At 38.8% G+C, this 17,935-nt stretch overlaps 1 protein-coding gene across 1 annotated transcript in view; it reads right to left on the bottom strand.

Moving 5' to 3' along the window:
- LOC126419696 (dynein regulatory complex subunit 2-like) overlaps positions 1-17,935 on the bottom strand; it is a 117,031-nt gene that overhangs the window by 53,237 nt on the left and 45,859 nt on the right. The window contains exon 5 of the mRNA XM_050086880.1: positions 14,364-14,558. Coding sequence (XP_049942837.1) covers positions 14,364-14,558 — 195 coding nt within the window. The remainder of the gene's footprint in view (positions 1-14,363; positions 14,559-17,935) is intronic.

Below are 17,935 nucleotides of genomic sequence, written 5' to 3' on the forward strand. Positions count from 1 at the left end.
TTGTTCCCGGACTAGAGGATGTAACACCGAGACACCATTCTCTTAAGGAGGGAGCAATGTTGCAGAAGAAACCGAGTAGCGCAGTCACCATACTGTAGTGGTTGTGATACTGAATTGTTGTATGGAGGGTCATGAGTTCAAAACTCACCTGAACTGAAACATTTTAATTTCTATCTTCAGTTTGAGTATGTTCTAGAAGAATCCACAAATGGCAAGAATCATGGTACTGGAATGTTCTGTAGCTGTATACAGGGTTATTACAAATGATTGAAGCGATTTCACAGCTCTACAATAACTTTATTATTTGTGATATTTTCACAATGCTTTGCACACACATACAAAAACTCAAAAAGTTTTTTTAGGCATTCACAAATGTTCGATATGTGCCCCTTTAGTGATCCGGCAGACATCAAGCCGATAATCAAGTTCCTCCCACACTCGGCGCAGCATTTCCCCATCAATGAGCTCGAAAGCATCGTTGATGCGAGCTCGCAGTTCTGGCACGTTTCTTGGTAGAGGAGGTTTAAACACTGAATCTTTCACATAACCCCACAGAAAGAAATCGCATGGGGTTAAGTTGGGAGAGCATGGAGGCCATGACATGAATTGGTGATCATGATCTCCACCACGACCGATCCATCGGTTTTCCAATCTCCTGTTTAAGAAGTGCCGAACATCATGATGGAAGTGCGGTGGAGCACCATCCTGTTGAAAGATGAAGTCGGCGCTGTCGGTCTCCAGTTGTGGCATGAGCCAATTTTCCAGCATGTCCAGATACACGTGTCCTGTAATGTTTTTTTCGCAGAAGAAAAAGGGGCCGTGAACTTTAAACCGTGAGATTGCACAAAACATGTTAACTTTTGGTGAATTGCGAATTTGCTGCACGAATGCGTGAGGATTCTCTACTGCCCAGATTCGCACATTGTGTCTGTTCACTTCACCATTAAGAAAAAATGTTGCTTCATCACTGAAAACAAGTTTCGCACTGAACGCATCCTCTTCCACGAGCTGTTGCAACCGCGCCGAAAATTCAAAGCGTTTGACTTTGTCATCGGGTGTCAGGGCTTGTAGCAATTGTAAATGGTAAGGTTTCTGCTTTAGCCTTTTCCGTAAGATTTTCCAAACCGTCGGCTGTGGTACGTTTAGCTCCCTGCTTGCTTTATTCGTCGACTTCCGCGGGCTACGCGTGAAACTTGCCCGCACGCGTTCAACCATTTCTTTGCTCACTGCAGGCCGACCCGTTCATTTCCCCTTACAGAGGCATCCAGAAGCTTTAAACTGCGCATAACATCGCCGAATGGAGTTAGCAGTTGGTCTATCTTTGTTGAACTTCGTCCTGAAGTGTCGTTGCACTGTTACGACTGACTGATGTGAGTGCATTTCAAGCACGACATACGCTTTCTCGGCTCCTGTCGCCATTTTGTCTCACTGCGCTCTCGAGCGCTCTGGTGGCAGAAACCTGAAGTGCGGCTTCAGCCGAACAAAACTTTATGAGTTTTTCTACATATATGTAGTGTGTCATGACCATATGTCAATGAATGGAGCTACAGTGAATTTATGAAATCGCTTCAATCATTTGTAATAGCCCTGTACATACGGTATGTGTTCTGGCTGGAGGCAGTTTGCTCTGCACTCTTGTCTGTGCAAGTGCTGAATAAAACTTTGTTAAGTGAAGTCAGTGTTCATCATTCATCTGCTTACACCTTCTTCTACGTGACAATATAGTTACACCATTTCAATCCTTTCCATCAAATGATGTTCAGTAAAACATCATTTATGCTCATTGTTTATTGCATCATTGTCATTAATGCAAACAGACAATTAGTCCAGTTTGTTTCTTAGGCCCATTGTATTCTGATGAAAAATACAGTTTGTCATTTCCTAAACTCTTTGTTCTGATGTCACAATGTCAATTGAAATTAGAGATTATAGGCAGTGTATCTGCAAATTTTGGAGTGAAGTTAGTCTTGGAAATGAGGCTGGATACCAAAAATCCTGTAGAATTGTGCATTTCCTGGTTCTTGTGCTTCTTCCACTTGCCTCTGTTACTGCTGATGATGATGGAGACACATGATATGGAGCAGAGTCTCACACTGCTGTAGATTGTGGAGGGACTAGGACTGATGTAAGCGTCTTGAGCCACTGATGGAAGGTCACCAGTAGATGATATTTCTACCACTGCCATTGGTGAATGCAGGGGGACAGCAGTTGCAGGATTGATGATGACATTTTGAGATTCCACTGTTGCCTCACTTGAAGTTTGTGGGAGTGTTCCTGTTGAGTAATCTGTTGCTTGCATAGGTATGGTTGGATCTCCAACACTTGTCACTGCTGGCAGGGGGCTTGGGATACTGTTTATTTTACTTGTTAATAGAGCAGCTTTCGTTATTTCAGCACACATGGCATCTTCACCCCTGCTATTTTGGTGCAGACCACATTTTGTTAAGTGCTAGAGCTGTTAACTGGTATGAAAGTTGTAGTGGGAAATGATTTACAAATTTTTCATAGTTTTCTATTAGTGTTCATGATTTCAATATCAACACACAATTTTCCTATTAAATCATGCCTCCATGGAATAGCAACAACAGAAAAGGTAATTTGTGGGTTATTTTGAAGTTTGTCTTTCAAAACCTTTATTGCCTACCTACTTTCATTACAGTAGATGTCATTTGTGCCTCCTATCAAAATACACTTGCTTCCAGACTATAAGGTGCTTTTACAGTTTTTTAGAATTTCAGATAAAGGCACTCATGGTTTGACAGTGCCAGTTGCATCAATCTTTGGTGATCGTTATGTAAAAAAATTTTGTCAATTCCTTTACTGTCTGCAAGAAAATGTATTTTGCTATTTTTCTTTGGTACATGGGTATAGGCATGATTTACGTGATGTACATGTTTGTTAACAGTGTCCTTCACATTCATTTCTTATTATGTGCAATTAATGGTATGCACAGCTTCTCACTGCCAGTGTTTTTCCTAATAATAAATTTAGATGATGTTTCATCATTCTGTTGACATAGTTGTAGTGGGTGGGTGCCTGTCAGGAGGAACCAGATACAATGCTCCGTTCACCTTGGTCTGCATCACTGGCCTCGTCCTAAATGGTGGTGCCGCTACATGGTGGTTTTGAATGTTCACTTACACTTACTGGTTTTGGTTCAAACCCTTCATTCATGGAAAGAGCTTGAAATTTGTTTTTAAGCACGAGTTGTTTGATGTTTTCCCTTTATGGAAATTTTATGTGCTCAGTTTTTTGTTTTTATATGATATTTTAGTCCACTTGTTTGAATTTTTAAGCAGAAAAGAGTGTACCTTTGTTTGCCTAATGGCTCACTTCACAATTTTGATCATACACACTTTACTTTTACCATCATTTTTTTTTTTTTCATTTTTCACAGGAATGCTATTCATTTGCACACCCAATGCTACCATCTTGCTCACTGATGGCAGTTTTGGAAATAGGTTTCCATCTGCAGTTTATTTTTCTCTGGTAACCTCTCTTTACCTGCAATTGTAGCAGCAGAAACTGATCTAGCAACTGCGCCAGACACTTGTTGTCTTACATATGCGTTGCTGACCACAGTGTTGTATTTTGCCTGTTTGCATATCTCTGTATTTGAATATGCATGTTCAGTTGGCACTTCAGTGTAGTTGAGAGAGAATATGTGACAGTTTGAATAATTTTTTGTGATTTGCCATGTCTGGATATAGATATTTCATTGTGAATATGATTTATTTATCTCCAGAATATGTTTGAGATCTCAGGTATCTGCATACTTTATTAACTGCATAGCTTGATAAATTGTGCTGTGGAAACAAGTTATGCTTATTGTTGGTTTTGTGCTTTTATGATTGCAACTGTTGGTTATACTGTGCCTCAGGAAAACAAAGCTAACTTCATGCAGGTCCTTTCTCTCTTCCATCTAAGCAGGTAATTGAGAAATAAATATTGCGACAGAATATTCAATGCAATTTCATGAAAAATTAGAAATGTTGGAGCTTTTAAATGCAATGCTCATTAAGATTTATTGAATTATAGGTGATGGAATTGCCACAAAATACACAACATTTTCTCATGAAAGCCCTAGTCTTTTCAGTTGTTAAAAATGTGCAATTACTTTAGATCCATAATGAGAAGAGCTTCACTGAGCTGTAACTGAAATGTGAAATTACATGTTATCAAAAATTAAGGTAGAACATATATCTTAAGATGTGAGAACACAGACTTCCTTGATGAGATTCACTGGAAATATCTTCTCAGTCTGTCATCTGACAAACACTGTTATCTTAAAGCAGTGGTTCAATAAGTTTTCTACTCATCATCTTTAGGAGTAAACATCTCAAAACATTGCTACAAGATTGTGCTGTTTCTCCGCTGAATATGCAAGATTATTTCATTATATCTTAGAATGATTGTAAACAGTTTGTACAACATAAGACATTGAACTGAGCAAATATTATAATTTGGTTGAAACATCAGTGTTGTTGTGTTGTTGTTGTTGTTGTTGTTATTGAGTCAAATGGCTTAAAAATTTAAAAAAGAAGTTAAAGATATGACATAGATCAATCTCACCAGTTTACAGCACTTGGACTGTTTTGATTGCAGCTTTGCTAACTAAAATAGTAATAAGCATAAGACTTGTCAAAGTGTAAAGTGTTAAAAGCAGTTGAGCTACATTATTCCAATTTCCATTGCTACCAAAGTCAAATTATTTGATATGTGTAACTGAATACAAACTGTGTTGCATATTAATTTTAAGGTCATGGGAATGGTAATGAGATTTAAACACTAATATGATGAAAATAATTGAAGATTCACCAAATGATTACTTTTCGAAGATAATTAACAATATCCTAAAAATCTAACTGACTCACAAATGATATACATAACTAAACACTGTTGACAAAATTGCTTTATAAGAGGAAATACTGTGTGTATTGCAAGAACCTAAAGCCATAGTTTGATTTAAATAAGAAATCTAGAAAGAGGACACAGCCTTACAATTTAATTGAATGTTTAGCCAAAGAAGTAAATCTACTGGATTGCAGAAATTAAATTCTATCCAGCTAATTATTTGGAAGATAACTGTTCAGGTTCCAGGCATATACAAGGATATGCCCTGCGTCAAGTGTCTCACTTTCTTCATATGAATCATGAATCCATTCAGGTTCAATAATGGCATGGGAACCACTGTTTGGGCAATGGATTTCTATGTATGAGTCTTCTTTGGACCCATCAGTCAACATGAGTGTGGGTTTGTCTGATGTCTTTTAAATTTCTTATTTCTATTTTTGTTTATTTGATGTGTGTTTTTTAATGGCTATGTAGTAACAATAGCCATTTTGGTATGCTGATTTTTGTACTTTGTGATCCCTTTTTTGTGATATGTTGTGTGCTCTTGTGCCTTTGACTTTTTGCATGACATATTTGTTGCTGAAGTGGAGAAAGTTGCTATTTTTCAATGATACACGCAGGAGCATATATTTCTGCTTACTGAGGCAAAGGGTATGAGTGTTGGTAGCTGCGTCAACTTGTATAATATTTTTGACTCAGCATGTAATGATTATGAATGATTCATTAAAAAAATTCTGAGTTGTTTTCACTGATGAGATGTCGTGGCACATAAGTGAAGCAGTTTTTTTTTTCATCTGTAGGATGACCAAAGAAGCAAATGTTTCAGGGAGCCCTCTGATTGGTTAAGACAGTGAGAAAGCAGATTCGAGTGTTCAGAGTCTTAGATATTAAAATGGAACAGAAATAAGGAAGCTAAAAAGTAATTTAGATAGTTACAGTAAAGATACATAAATCATCTATGTGTAAGAAATCATACAATTCACTAGAACAATACCCACTAAAAGAAGATGTGTGGAAGAGAGTCCAGGAAGATAAATGGAACAAATCACAGTTGATTTTTATCATGGGGAGGCAGGCAGAATGATTCACAATGGAAAACTGGATGTGAGGTCGCTGAGGTGGATTGTGGATGCATTGGTTCAAGAGCATGAGGGTGTTTGTGCTGTAATGCAGATGATTTCAGCAATTACAGATGATGTACATGTCATTATTCCAGGGTGTGTGTAGACCTACAATTGCACTGTCAGAAACAGATTCTGAGTTTATATGTGTGCATGTGCCACATAAAACTGTGAACTAACTCATGGCCAACAGTAAGAAGTCTGTAATACTATAAATAACTTGGTAAGAACTATGCATGGCTGGCTTCAACACCTCATTCAGTAGGTATTATTTTACTCTGTCCAGTGACATTAGTGTGACCATCTGTGAAAAGCCTGAATAACCATTTTTACAGTGCAGGCACTGCAGGATATGAAGGAAGAGAGTCAAAGACATTCTGGTCACTACCAATTAGACTCCAGTACTGTGGCCAGTTGTGCTGTTTCTCAGTTGAGAATCCATGGTGCGAACAGCCTGATCAAGATAGTTCCACAGTTTCTTGATTGGGTTTAAGTCTGGGGAGTTTTCTGGTCAGGCTAGTACAGCAAACTCAAACTGGTGCTCTTTAAACCATGCAAGAACACTGTGAGCTGTGTGACATGTTGCATTGTCCTACTGTTAGATGCCATCATGCCAAAGAAAAACAAGCTGCCAAGAATAGATGCATACCATACTTGTGTTGATCTATTATGTCTTCCAGAATGATAAGATCTCTCTGGGACTTAAAAAAAAAAAAAAATAAAAAAATGTTCCAAGGACCCTAATGCTGCCATGGCCTCTTTTGATGATTGTTGGAGGATGTTTGCTTTCACACATTTCGTGCCATACATGCCAACAGCCATCTGTCCAATGAATCATAAAATGTGATTCATCTGGATAGGCCATCTGTTGCCAGTCAGTGGATGTCCAGTTGTGGCACTGGTATGTAAATTCCAGCCTTTGTCACTGATGAACAGCAGTCAGCATGGCTGCATAAACCAGGTATGTGCTGCGGAGGCCCATCCCAGCAACGTTCATTGAACAGTCATTGAAGATACACTGTTGGTAGACCCTTGCTTCACCTGGGCAATCAGTTACTCAACATTTGCATTATATTTGCCCATACACATATCCACAGCCATTGTTCACTCCTGTCATCTGTAGTCTCTGGTGCACAACACTTGCCTCAGTACCAGTTTTGGATAGTGCCATTTGCCATGCACAGTATACTTTAACCACAATGGTGTGTGAACAGTTTACAAACTCAACCATTTCAGAAATGCTTCCACTCTTGGCTGGTGGGTGTGGCTAAGCTGTTCTAGGTGCTTCTGTCTGGAACCGCACGACCGCTATGGTTGCAGGTACGAATGCTGCTCCGGGCATGGATGTGTGTGATGTCCTTAGGTTTAAGTAGTTCTAAGTTCTAGGGGACTGATGACCTCAGATATTAAGTCCCATAGTGCTCAGAGCCATTTTGAGCTTCCACCCTTGGCCCAAAAGCAAATGATAATGCCTGTTTGGATGTCAGATAAAGTGATCCATTTCCGGATTACGACGACTACTTTATATACCCTCCACGTCTAGTGCTGCCACCCATCATCTATGAGAGGTGACTGCACAGTGATGTCGAACACGGGGTGGGTGGGAGGGTGCCACTCTAATGTGACTGGACCACGTATGTATCCTCTACGGACTGCCCAAAACAAGTTAATACAGTTGTCAACCAGACATCAACTGCATTTTTGAATGATTATTGATCTGCCTGTGTTTATCCCAGTTGATTATCTGCCTCCAAACTTATTTTGGATTAAAAACTAGACATGCATTTAAAAGTTACAATAGTTCAAGGAATTGCCATGAATATTATGTACTAATATTTATTTATCAATATATCAGGTTTTATAATTAACATGCAGCTACTCACATGTGTCCAGTGTGGGCTCTAATTATCATATGGCAGCACAACTTGGTAGATATTCTAATGTGTTAATGTGGAACTGATTTACACTGGGGGGGAAAGAAAATAGTTCCAATTTTGGCCACCAGCTGGTGGCACTGCGAATGCAAGAAAGACACACAAAATTTTTTCACATGTAATGGATTAGGAATGGGACGTGGACAGAAAAGGTCAAATGCATAATGTTGATTTTATTATCAACCATTTCTTACACAGTTTTCTCAATGTGAGTGGTTGATGAGATGATGAACAGCGCCAGATTCACACTTGATGACCAAAATTGGAACTAATTTTTTCCAGTGTAATTGATTCTCTATTATTGCATCAGCGTATCTACCAAGCTTTGCTGCCATACGCTAATCAAAGCCCACACTGGACCTCCATGAATAGCTGCCCTTTAATTACAACCACCTGGTACCTGAATAGCACCTTTCCAGTATACAAATTAAATGGACATTGGAAGGTAAGTAGTCTGTAGGGCTATAATACAAAGTAGTTGCTGTTGCCATCATTGAGTAATAACATCCATTAGATTGGGAAGAACCAGACCAGTGGCCCATGAGTTGATACTTAGTGACTCAGATTATTCAGTTAATACTTTGTAATTGATTTAAAGTCTTTCGAATTCTAGTTTCTATAAAACATTTCCATCTGAATAAAACTTATTTTACTGTTTTGAAAGACTCAATAACTAAAATAAGTACTCTCACAGCTCCTATTTCAAATAAGTTGACTGCTGGGATACTTTCTACTTTTTCTTTAGTGTAGTAACTAGATTATTATCTGTTTGTATTTATGTTCATGGTTCCAGACTTTTTCAGATCTGGAGATTGTCTTTTGGCATTACTACTGCTGCCACTGTTAATTATCCACTGAATGTGGAAAGACTGGAGTTTAGTTTCCACATTTATAATCAGTAATTAGTTTTGACAACTAAACAGTTATATTATTATCTGTTCCCACTGACTTCGTGAGTGTTCAAGTAGGATATATGTCATGAATGCAAGGCCATCGCCCTTCTATAGAAAATGGCATACCATCTGGGATGGGGACAAAGGAGGGACCATAAAACTCTGCCCTGGCCAGCTGAGATGTAGGAAACCTTGGGAAATGGGTTGAGGAATGGCAAAAATGTTTGTATCCTTGGAACAGTGAAAATAGCAATTATAGACATCCCATGTGGGCTTATACATAAACACTAATATCAACAAACTGTTGAATCCAAATCAGTTGCAGAATTGACAGTATTCATACCATTCACCATTTAGATCTCCACATGGCCTATAACTACGCAGGCTGTAATTGGAATTAGTGATGGAATATCAACTGAATAGCAGTAACATTAACCATATTAGAGTAGTTGGGACTGACCGTTACAAGTGTAGGACACTTGCTTGATTTTTTTAAATCCTTTGTACCTTCTTTTTCTCCTGAAGTATTCTGCTGTGTTGTCAGCAGAGCAATTGACACAGAATTCTGTAAAGAAGCAAATGATTTCTGCTTCATGGGCTGCCTTGCCACATGTTACCTGCTCGCTGCATGGAAATGTTGTGTGGCTATAACGTTGGCACTTTTAACTCTTATCAGTGCTTGCATAGAGGGTATCTGTGCACACTGTAGTGCAGTTGTTGCTTGTTTGAAAAGGCCAGTGACCATTGATCATAGCAGTCAGCCACTAGCCTCCACTGATGATGCACTCGCAGAAAAACAAGCCTCATATTTTCCTGTTTGCTTTCATAATAAATTATTAAGTTAGTAGTAGTAGTTGTAGTAGTCAGTAGTAATAGTCAGGTGTGTGTGTGTGTGTGTGTGTGTGTGTGTGTGTGTGTGTGTGTGTGTGTGTGTGTGTGTGTGTGTGCAGGCCACAGTCTGCAAGCAGCTGAAGATGCTTATGGCCATCGTCAGCCATCTGCACAGACTGCTCCCTGAGAGTGTAGCAGCAGGAGAGAATCTGGCTTGTCGCAAGGGACCTGAAGTGTCACTTGTTTTGCCATGCACTCTGCTCCCAAGCCACTTTCACTTTTCAGCATGCTCAACAGAGGGCAGCTGCATCCAATTATCTGGACATGAGTAGCAGGCCTAGGTGAAAGTAAATTATTGGTTGTTTTTAGTGGCCACCCGATGGTGCCACAACAGTTGTAGAATCATTCAAAGAAAGTCTATGTTCAGTAGTGCAGACCCAGTCATGCAATAGTGGTTGTAGATAACTTCAACCTGTTGAGTATAGATGGGGGTGTCTATTGATTCAGTGTAGGTGGTATGGACAGAACAGTCTTCTGAAGAACTTTTGAACATGTCTTCCGAAAACCATCTTGAGCACCTTGTTTGACAACCTACATGCAGTGGAAATATTTTAGACCTTATATCTACAAACATGCCAGACCTTATCAAGATCTTGTCGAGAGTGTCAGTATAGAGACAGGGACTAGTGACCACGATGGTGTCATAGCAATTATGGTTACTAAAACTAATAAATTCATCAAGAAGGCTTGGAGAGTGTTTATGTGACTGGATTCATGATTTCCTGCCAGAAAGGTCACAGTTCATAGTAATAGATGAAAAGTCATTGAGTAAAACAGAAGTAACATCTGGCATTCCCCAAGGAAGTGTTATAGGCCCTCTATTGTTCCTGGTCTATATTAATGACATAGGAGACAATCTAAGTAGCCCTATTAGATTGTTTGCAGGTGATGCTGTCATTTACTGTCTTGTAAAGTCATCAGATGATCAAAATGACTCGCAAAATGATTTAGATAAGATATCTGTATGGTGCAAAAAGTGGCCATTGGCCCTGAATAAAGAAAAGTGTGAAGTTATTAACATGAGTACTAAAATAAATCCACTAAATTTTGATTATGCGGTAAGTCACACAAATCTTGAGACTGTTAATTCAACTAAATACTTAGGGATTACAATTACAAATAACCTAAACTGCAATGATCACATAGATAATGTTGTGGGTAGAGCAAACCAAAGACTGCGATTCATTGGCAGAACACTTAGAACGAGCATCAGGTCTACTAAAGAGACTGCTTACACGATGCTTGTCCACCCTATTCCGGAGTACCGCTGTGCAGTGTGGGATCTACATCAGGATGACATCAAAAAAGTTCAAAGAAAGGTGGCTCATTGTGAACTATCACAAAATAGGGGAGATAGTGCCACAGACATTATATGTGAATTGGAGTGGCAATCATTAAAACAAAGGCATTTTTTGTTGTGATGGGATCATCTCATGAAATTTCAATCACCAGTTTTCTCCTCCAATTGCAGAAAAATTCTGTTGGCACCCACCTATATAGGGAGAAATGATCATCATGATAAAATAAGAGAAATCAGGGGTTTGCACAGAAAAATTTAAGTGCTCGTTTCTCCCATGCACTGTTCGAGAGTGCAGCGGTAGAGAGACAGCTTGAAGGTGGTTCAGTGAAACCTATGCCAGGCACTTTATGGTGAATAGCAGAACAACCACATATATGTAGTGTAGATGTAGATGACCATCCAACTTAGACAATAACTGGACATCATTTAGTTGCAAAGCATTTAACAATTTCCACCATCATACCTCAGTGAAAGGTCTTGCCGAAACCTGAGAAAATTCTGTTTCTATGTGAAACGGCTAAGCGGATCAAAGACTTCTATCCAATCAACTGTCAATCACTTTGGTGTGGGTATAGAAGACAGCAAAAGCAAACCTGAAGTGTCAAATTACATGTTTAAGAAATCATTCATGCAGGAGGATCACATTGTCTTTTGACCACTGCACAGACTCTCATATGGAGAATATTGTAATGGGCACCCCTGGCATAGAGAAGCAACTGAAAGAGTTGAAAACTAATAAGTTGCCAGTCCATATGGAACCCCAATTCAACTTTACCATGAGTACTCTGTGGCACTGACTACTTACTTAGATTGCATTTTTCACAAATCTCCCACTGCAAACCCTCAAGAGACAAAAAAACTGCAGGTCAGTCCCATGTATAAGAGGGTTAAAAAATGGTCCCCCATAATTAAAGACCAATATCCTTAACATCAGTTTGCTTAGAATTTTTGAACATATTCTGAAATAAATTTCATTGAGGCAGTAAAACTTCTGTTCACAAATCAGCACAGATGTAGAAAGCATCTCTCGTCTGAAACTCAGGTTGCCCCTCAGTCACATAATATCTTGTAAATCATGGGTGGAGGGCAATGAGTAGATTCCATATTCCTAGATTTCCAAAAAGTGTTTGACACAGTGCCCAACTACCCAACTACAGAGTGTTATGAAGGTCCAAGCCTATAGATTAGGTTTCCAGATATGTGAGTAGCTCAAAGAGTTCTTAAGCAATAGATATCAGTACCTGACAGTGAGGTTCATCAGAGATAAGGGTATTGTCCGGAGTGATCCAGGAAAGTTTGATAACACCATTCTTATTTGTTATACACATAAAAATAAAAAATAAATTAATGCAAAAGTTATGTAATGTTTGAATACAACATTAGTAGTGTGCTGATTGGCGCAGTCACACCGATTAATGTCATGTTGCAAAGTGATATGAAATGGGACAGGTACATAAGGACAGGAGAAGGGAAGCTGTATGGTCGATTTTGGTTTATCAGGAGAATTTTAGGAAAGTGTAGTGTATCAATAAAGGAGACTGTGTATAGAACACTAGTGTGATCCTGTCTTGGATACTACTCAAGTACGAGGGATCCTCCACAAGGTTGGATTGTAGGAAGAGACTGAAGCAATTCAAAGGTGTGGTGCTGCATTTGTTACCAGCAGGTTTGATCAGCATGTGAATGTAACTGAGATGTTTTGTGCTCTCATGTGGCCATCCCTGAAGAGAAGACAATGCTGTTTTCCTGAGAAACTAGTGAGAAAATGTAGAGAACTGGAATTTGAGGCTGATTACAGAACAATTCTACTGCCATCAATGTACATTTCCATTGGGACCACAAATTAAAGATAAGAGAAGGTAAGGCTTATATGGAGGCCTATAGATAGTCATTTTTCCCTTGCTCCATCTGTGAGTGGAACAGGAAAGGTAATCACTCGTTGCAGTCAAGGTACCCTCTGCCATGCACTGTATTATGGCTTGTGGAGTATGTATGTAGGTTGTGATGTAGATTGATTTGCTTCATAATGTTCAAGACCTCTGTTACTTTATCATCAGATCATTTCTTCAGCAACTTCTTTGCATCAGAACTCATAGTAGCATGGGAGGAGAACAAAGGCTTGAGTTAGGGGAATTATGATTTAGCACTGCGACAGAGAATTCTCCTAGCTTCTTACAGTTAATCAGATGGCTGACTTGTGTAGCTGTGGTTGTTTCTATTAATAATGCCCCACTTCTAACATGTTTTATGGTTTTTAGTGATGCACCTACACACTTCAGCGATTTCTGAACATAAAAAGAAGACATTTTGCCAAATGTCCCTTTTTCCCTGTCACTTGTTGAGCTCCTCTCAGTGGATAGGTGGTAGATGCAACTAGTATTCCATCCAAACCATGGAGGATTTGTGATTATCTTAGTCGTGAACCATTTTGGTCTCGCTAGGTGGTAGGGAAGTAGTGACCCACACAAAGAGAGTTCACATGGCTGGGTAAGCCCTATGCAGCTGAAGTGCGGTAGGTTCCCCAGTGGCCGCTTGCTAACAGTTGTTTAGCACCAACAGCCATAAATTGCTCCAGCATGTAGCACATTTTGATGTTGATATTTTTTATAGACATTTGTACCATCTTCATGCTCCAGGCAGTCAAACCAAGTTCCCCACTCCCTGCAACACATGGTGTTGTAACATCACATTGCACAATAGTTGCCGAAGCACACACATAGCTTGTGCCTACTGAGCAGCTTACTGGCTCTCACAGATTGGCAACACTAGTTAGTCAGACCTGTTCTCAGGTAGCAAAGAAAGATTCTCCAATGGTGCCCATAATTCGGTTTGTTCCTGGAAGCATGTGTGGCTCATTGAATGTCACATATCCGACAAGCATTTGTCCCCCAAGTAACAATGACTCCATCTTAGCTGTTTAGTGCTCCTTTCAAATTCCATCAATTGCACTTGTCAAAATATTAAAGGTACATTAAACAGCTGAAAAGGATTCATTTATTTTACACGTTAATGAGATGTCTATGACACCGTGAAATGGGCTCTATTAATGGACATAACTTATTGTTTCCACATTTTATACTAAATATACTACCCATAGTTGAGAGGTTGTTCTTTTACAAGAACATGTTCATTGCAACTACAGCAATCTGTACTGCAATGATCCTAGCAGAATTATTATGTTTGATGGATGTATAGCATTCAATTAAACACACATCTCTTAAAAAATTACTACTGACACTGAGGTAGGTAGTTATTTAGAATCTGGGCTGCTACGTCCTTTCTTTTTGTTGATGTTATTTACGTTGTGCAAGTATCCTAATCTTTTTGTCAAATTTAGGTCACTGTGACAATGGACGATAACATTGCATACCTTGGTGGTGGCTGCACAACATACAGCGAGGTGCATAGCTTGCTTTTTGTCAGTTAGGGTGCCCGCCTCCTTGTCATTCATAAGGGTTGTGTACAATGTTCCATAGTTGTCCCTTTCCTTTCGTAACACACCAAGCCGATCTGACTGGTACTGGCGGACTTCTTGCAGTTGCAACTGCAGGTCGTGTAGTTCTTCCTATTTAAAAAAACAAACAAAGAAAGGGAATACTCCTCAGAGTATCAGTAATGTACAAGACTGAAAAATGAAAACCTTGTCTCTGTTAGTAGGCAGCTTAAGAGGGCCATACTCCTCCAAGCATATTGTGATTAGGTGTTACTTATCTTCCAAATATTTTATAATTTTGTACAACTCACAGGTAATTGTATTATCTTATACTAATGAGTCTTCTCCAGAGAGTAGAGGTATTTTCTAACCTCTGGTTTCCTGTTGTGAAATAATACATTCTATAAAGGTAGTAGTGTTTCATTTTACACAGTGGGTGCTGAAGAATGAACATGAATAATCATTAAAAATGTATCATGTGGATCAATACTAAGTCCACTTTTGTTCTTTTTATGTATGAGGGCTGTTCAAAAAGTATCTGACTTTTATTTATAAAATCAATCTTTACTGAGATACAATTGTTTGACACTAGTCACCTACAAAGCAGTCCCCTTTACCTTCTACAAATCTCTCCCAACACTGCTGTCACTGTTGTAAGCCTCACTCAAAAGCTTCTTTTGGTAAGGTGCACAGCTGCTCCACTGAATTCTGTATAATATCTTCATTTTCTGACATCTGGTTCCCTTCAGAATCTTTCTCAGTTTAGGGAAAAGCCAGAAGTCACGCGGTGTTAGGTCAGGGGAATTGGGCAGTTGACAAACCACAGCTGTGTTGTATTTGGCCAAAACACTCTAAATTAATTGAGAACAATGAGTGAGTGTGTTGTTGTGGTGAAGGTACCAACAGGCCACTGTCCACAAATTTGCATCTCACTACTTCACAAAGGCGATGCAGAAAAACATCCACGATGCATTTTAAAAGTGGCAGAAATTTTGGGATCGATGTATTCATTTCTAAGGTCTGTATTGTACTATACATAATTTTGTGAAATATCTTTTATAAAGGACATTTTATAATATTATTGACAGAGTACTGGGATACTTTTATCATATCTTTTATAAAAGTCTGACCATGGTCATACCTTTCATAAAAAATTTGTCAAAGAGTATGGGGCTAAGGCACTACTTTGAAGGTAATGGTATAGAGGGAGAGGTAGGTGAGATGTGGTGACTTTAATTAATGTATTTTGCAAACCTTAGGATATCAACTTGTTTGTTTTTTAGCCAAAAGTGAAATGAAAAATCAGAAAGTGATGAGCAATGTTCATATGAGCTTACTCCACACAATGCAAAAATGAATTGGCAAATATCTCCCTATAAGCGGTTTACAGCTAACTGTCATGAAGACACATATTATGCCTTTTTAAATAAGTAGTAATGACCCATCAGTACCAGAAGTAGGGCCTAGAGAGTAATGGTCATACAGTAAATGAAACAAAATTACCTGTATAATGGCATGAGCACACAGATAGTTACCTTCTTACAAGTATCTGTCATTGTATTAATTTGGTATATTTCCACTTGTTTTATGGTATTATGTTCTGGGGCAGGGCACCTAAAGTAAATAATGTGTTTCTTCAGCAGAAACCTGCAGTAAGAATGTTGTGTAGATAGTAGATTAATAAAGTAGATAACTGTACATGTTACAGAAGCCTTTTTAAGAATCTTGGAATTCTTATGCCCACTCCCCAATATTTTTACTCATTAACTGCTTTCTTTGCACATAGTGAGAATCAGTTTCAGGTGAACCATGGAGTACACAGTCACATTACTCACATGTGAAGATATTCAACAAACTCTCTTCTAACATAAAACAAGAAATATGGAACCCCTACACAACCAAAAGAAAATTACAACCATACCTCATTAGCTGCTCTTAGAAATTATCTGAATATCTACATTTAGGAACTGAAAAGTTTTGTCAGCTACATGGCCAGCAGAATTGTTCATTGTTCAGCTGTGTGGCAAGTAGTGATGTACTATAAATAAAGCTCATTTTCTTTGAAAAATTTCATTGTGACCAAGTAATAACAAGCTACCAATAGCAATTCTATGCCATTACTTTGGTAGTTAGCAACTTCCTTCAGAGTTGCGTCTTTCTACTTAATTTACTCAATTTATTTAACTGTCACAAGAATGAATAGCACTAAGCAGTAATAATTTATTCCTAATATAACATGCATATTAAGTTTCTACAATGTAGACTATAGACGTTAATGTCATGGCCACAGGCTACTTTATCAAAGTTAATAACTGATTCTGGCTTTTCAGCAATCAGCAGATCTAAATATTAGAGTGGCAACATGTAGGTGTATATTCAGTATTTGAATACACTATATTTGTTATTAATTTTAGTAAAGTATCCTGTGACCAAGACATAGACTAACTTGACACAGAGTACACAAAGGAACTTGCCCCCCTTCTTGCAATGGTGTACCATAGGTCTCTAGAAGAGTGTAGCTTTCCAAAGAATTGGAAAAGGGCACAGGTCATCCCTGTTTTCAAGAAGGGACGTCGAACAGATGTGCAGAACTATAGACCTATATCTCTAATGTCGATCAGTTGTAGAATTTTGGAACACGTATTATGTTCGAGTAAAATGACTTTTCTGGAGACTAGAAATCTACTCTGTAGGAATCAGCATGGGTTTCGAAAAAGATGATCATGTGAAACCCAGCTCGCGCTATTTGTCCACGAGACTCAGAGGGCCATAGACACGGGTTCCCAGGCAGATGCCATGTTTCTTTAATTCCGCAAGGCGTTCGATACAGTTCCCCACAGTCGTTTAATGAACAAAGTAAGAGCATATGGACTATCAGACCAATTGTGTGATTGGATTGAAGAGTTCCTAGATAACTGAACACAGCATGTCATTCTCGATTGAGAGAAGTCTTCTGAAGTAAGAGTGATTTCAGGTGTGCCGCAGGGGAGTGTCGTAGGACTGTTGCTATTCACAATATACATAAATGACCTTGTGGATGACATCGGAAGTTCACTGAGGCTTTTTGCAGATGATGCTATGGTATATTGAGAGGTGGTAAAAATGGAAAATTGTACTGAAATGAAGGAGGATCTGCAGCGAATTGACACATAGTGCAGGGAATGGCAATTGAATCTCAATGTAGACAAGTGTAATGTGCTGCGAATACATAGAAAGAAAGATCCCTTATCATTTAGCTACAATATAGCAGGTCAGCAGCTGGAAGCAGTTAATTCCATAAATTACCTGGGAGTACGCATTAGGAGTGATTTAAAATGGAATGATCATATAAAGTTGATCGTTGGTAAAGCAGATGCCAGACTGAGATTCATTGGAAGAATCCTAAGGAAATGCAATCCGAAAACAAAGGAAGTAGGTTACAGTATGCTTGTTCGCCCGCTGCTTGAATACTGATCAGCAGTATGGGATCCGTACCAAATAGGGTTGATAGAAGAGGTAGAGAAGATCCA

The sequence above is a fragment of the Schistocerca serialis genome, chromosome 9 (genome assembly GCF_023864345.2).
Source record: "Schistocerca serialis cubense isolate TAMUIC-IGC-003099 chromosome 9, iqSchSeri2.2, whole genome shotgun sequence".
Taxonomy (NCBI): domain Eukaryota; kingdom Metazoa; phylum Arthropoda; class Insecta; order Orthoptera; family Acrididae; genus Schistocerca; species Schistocerca serialis.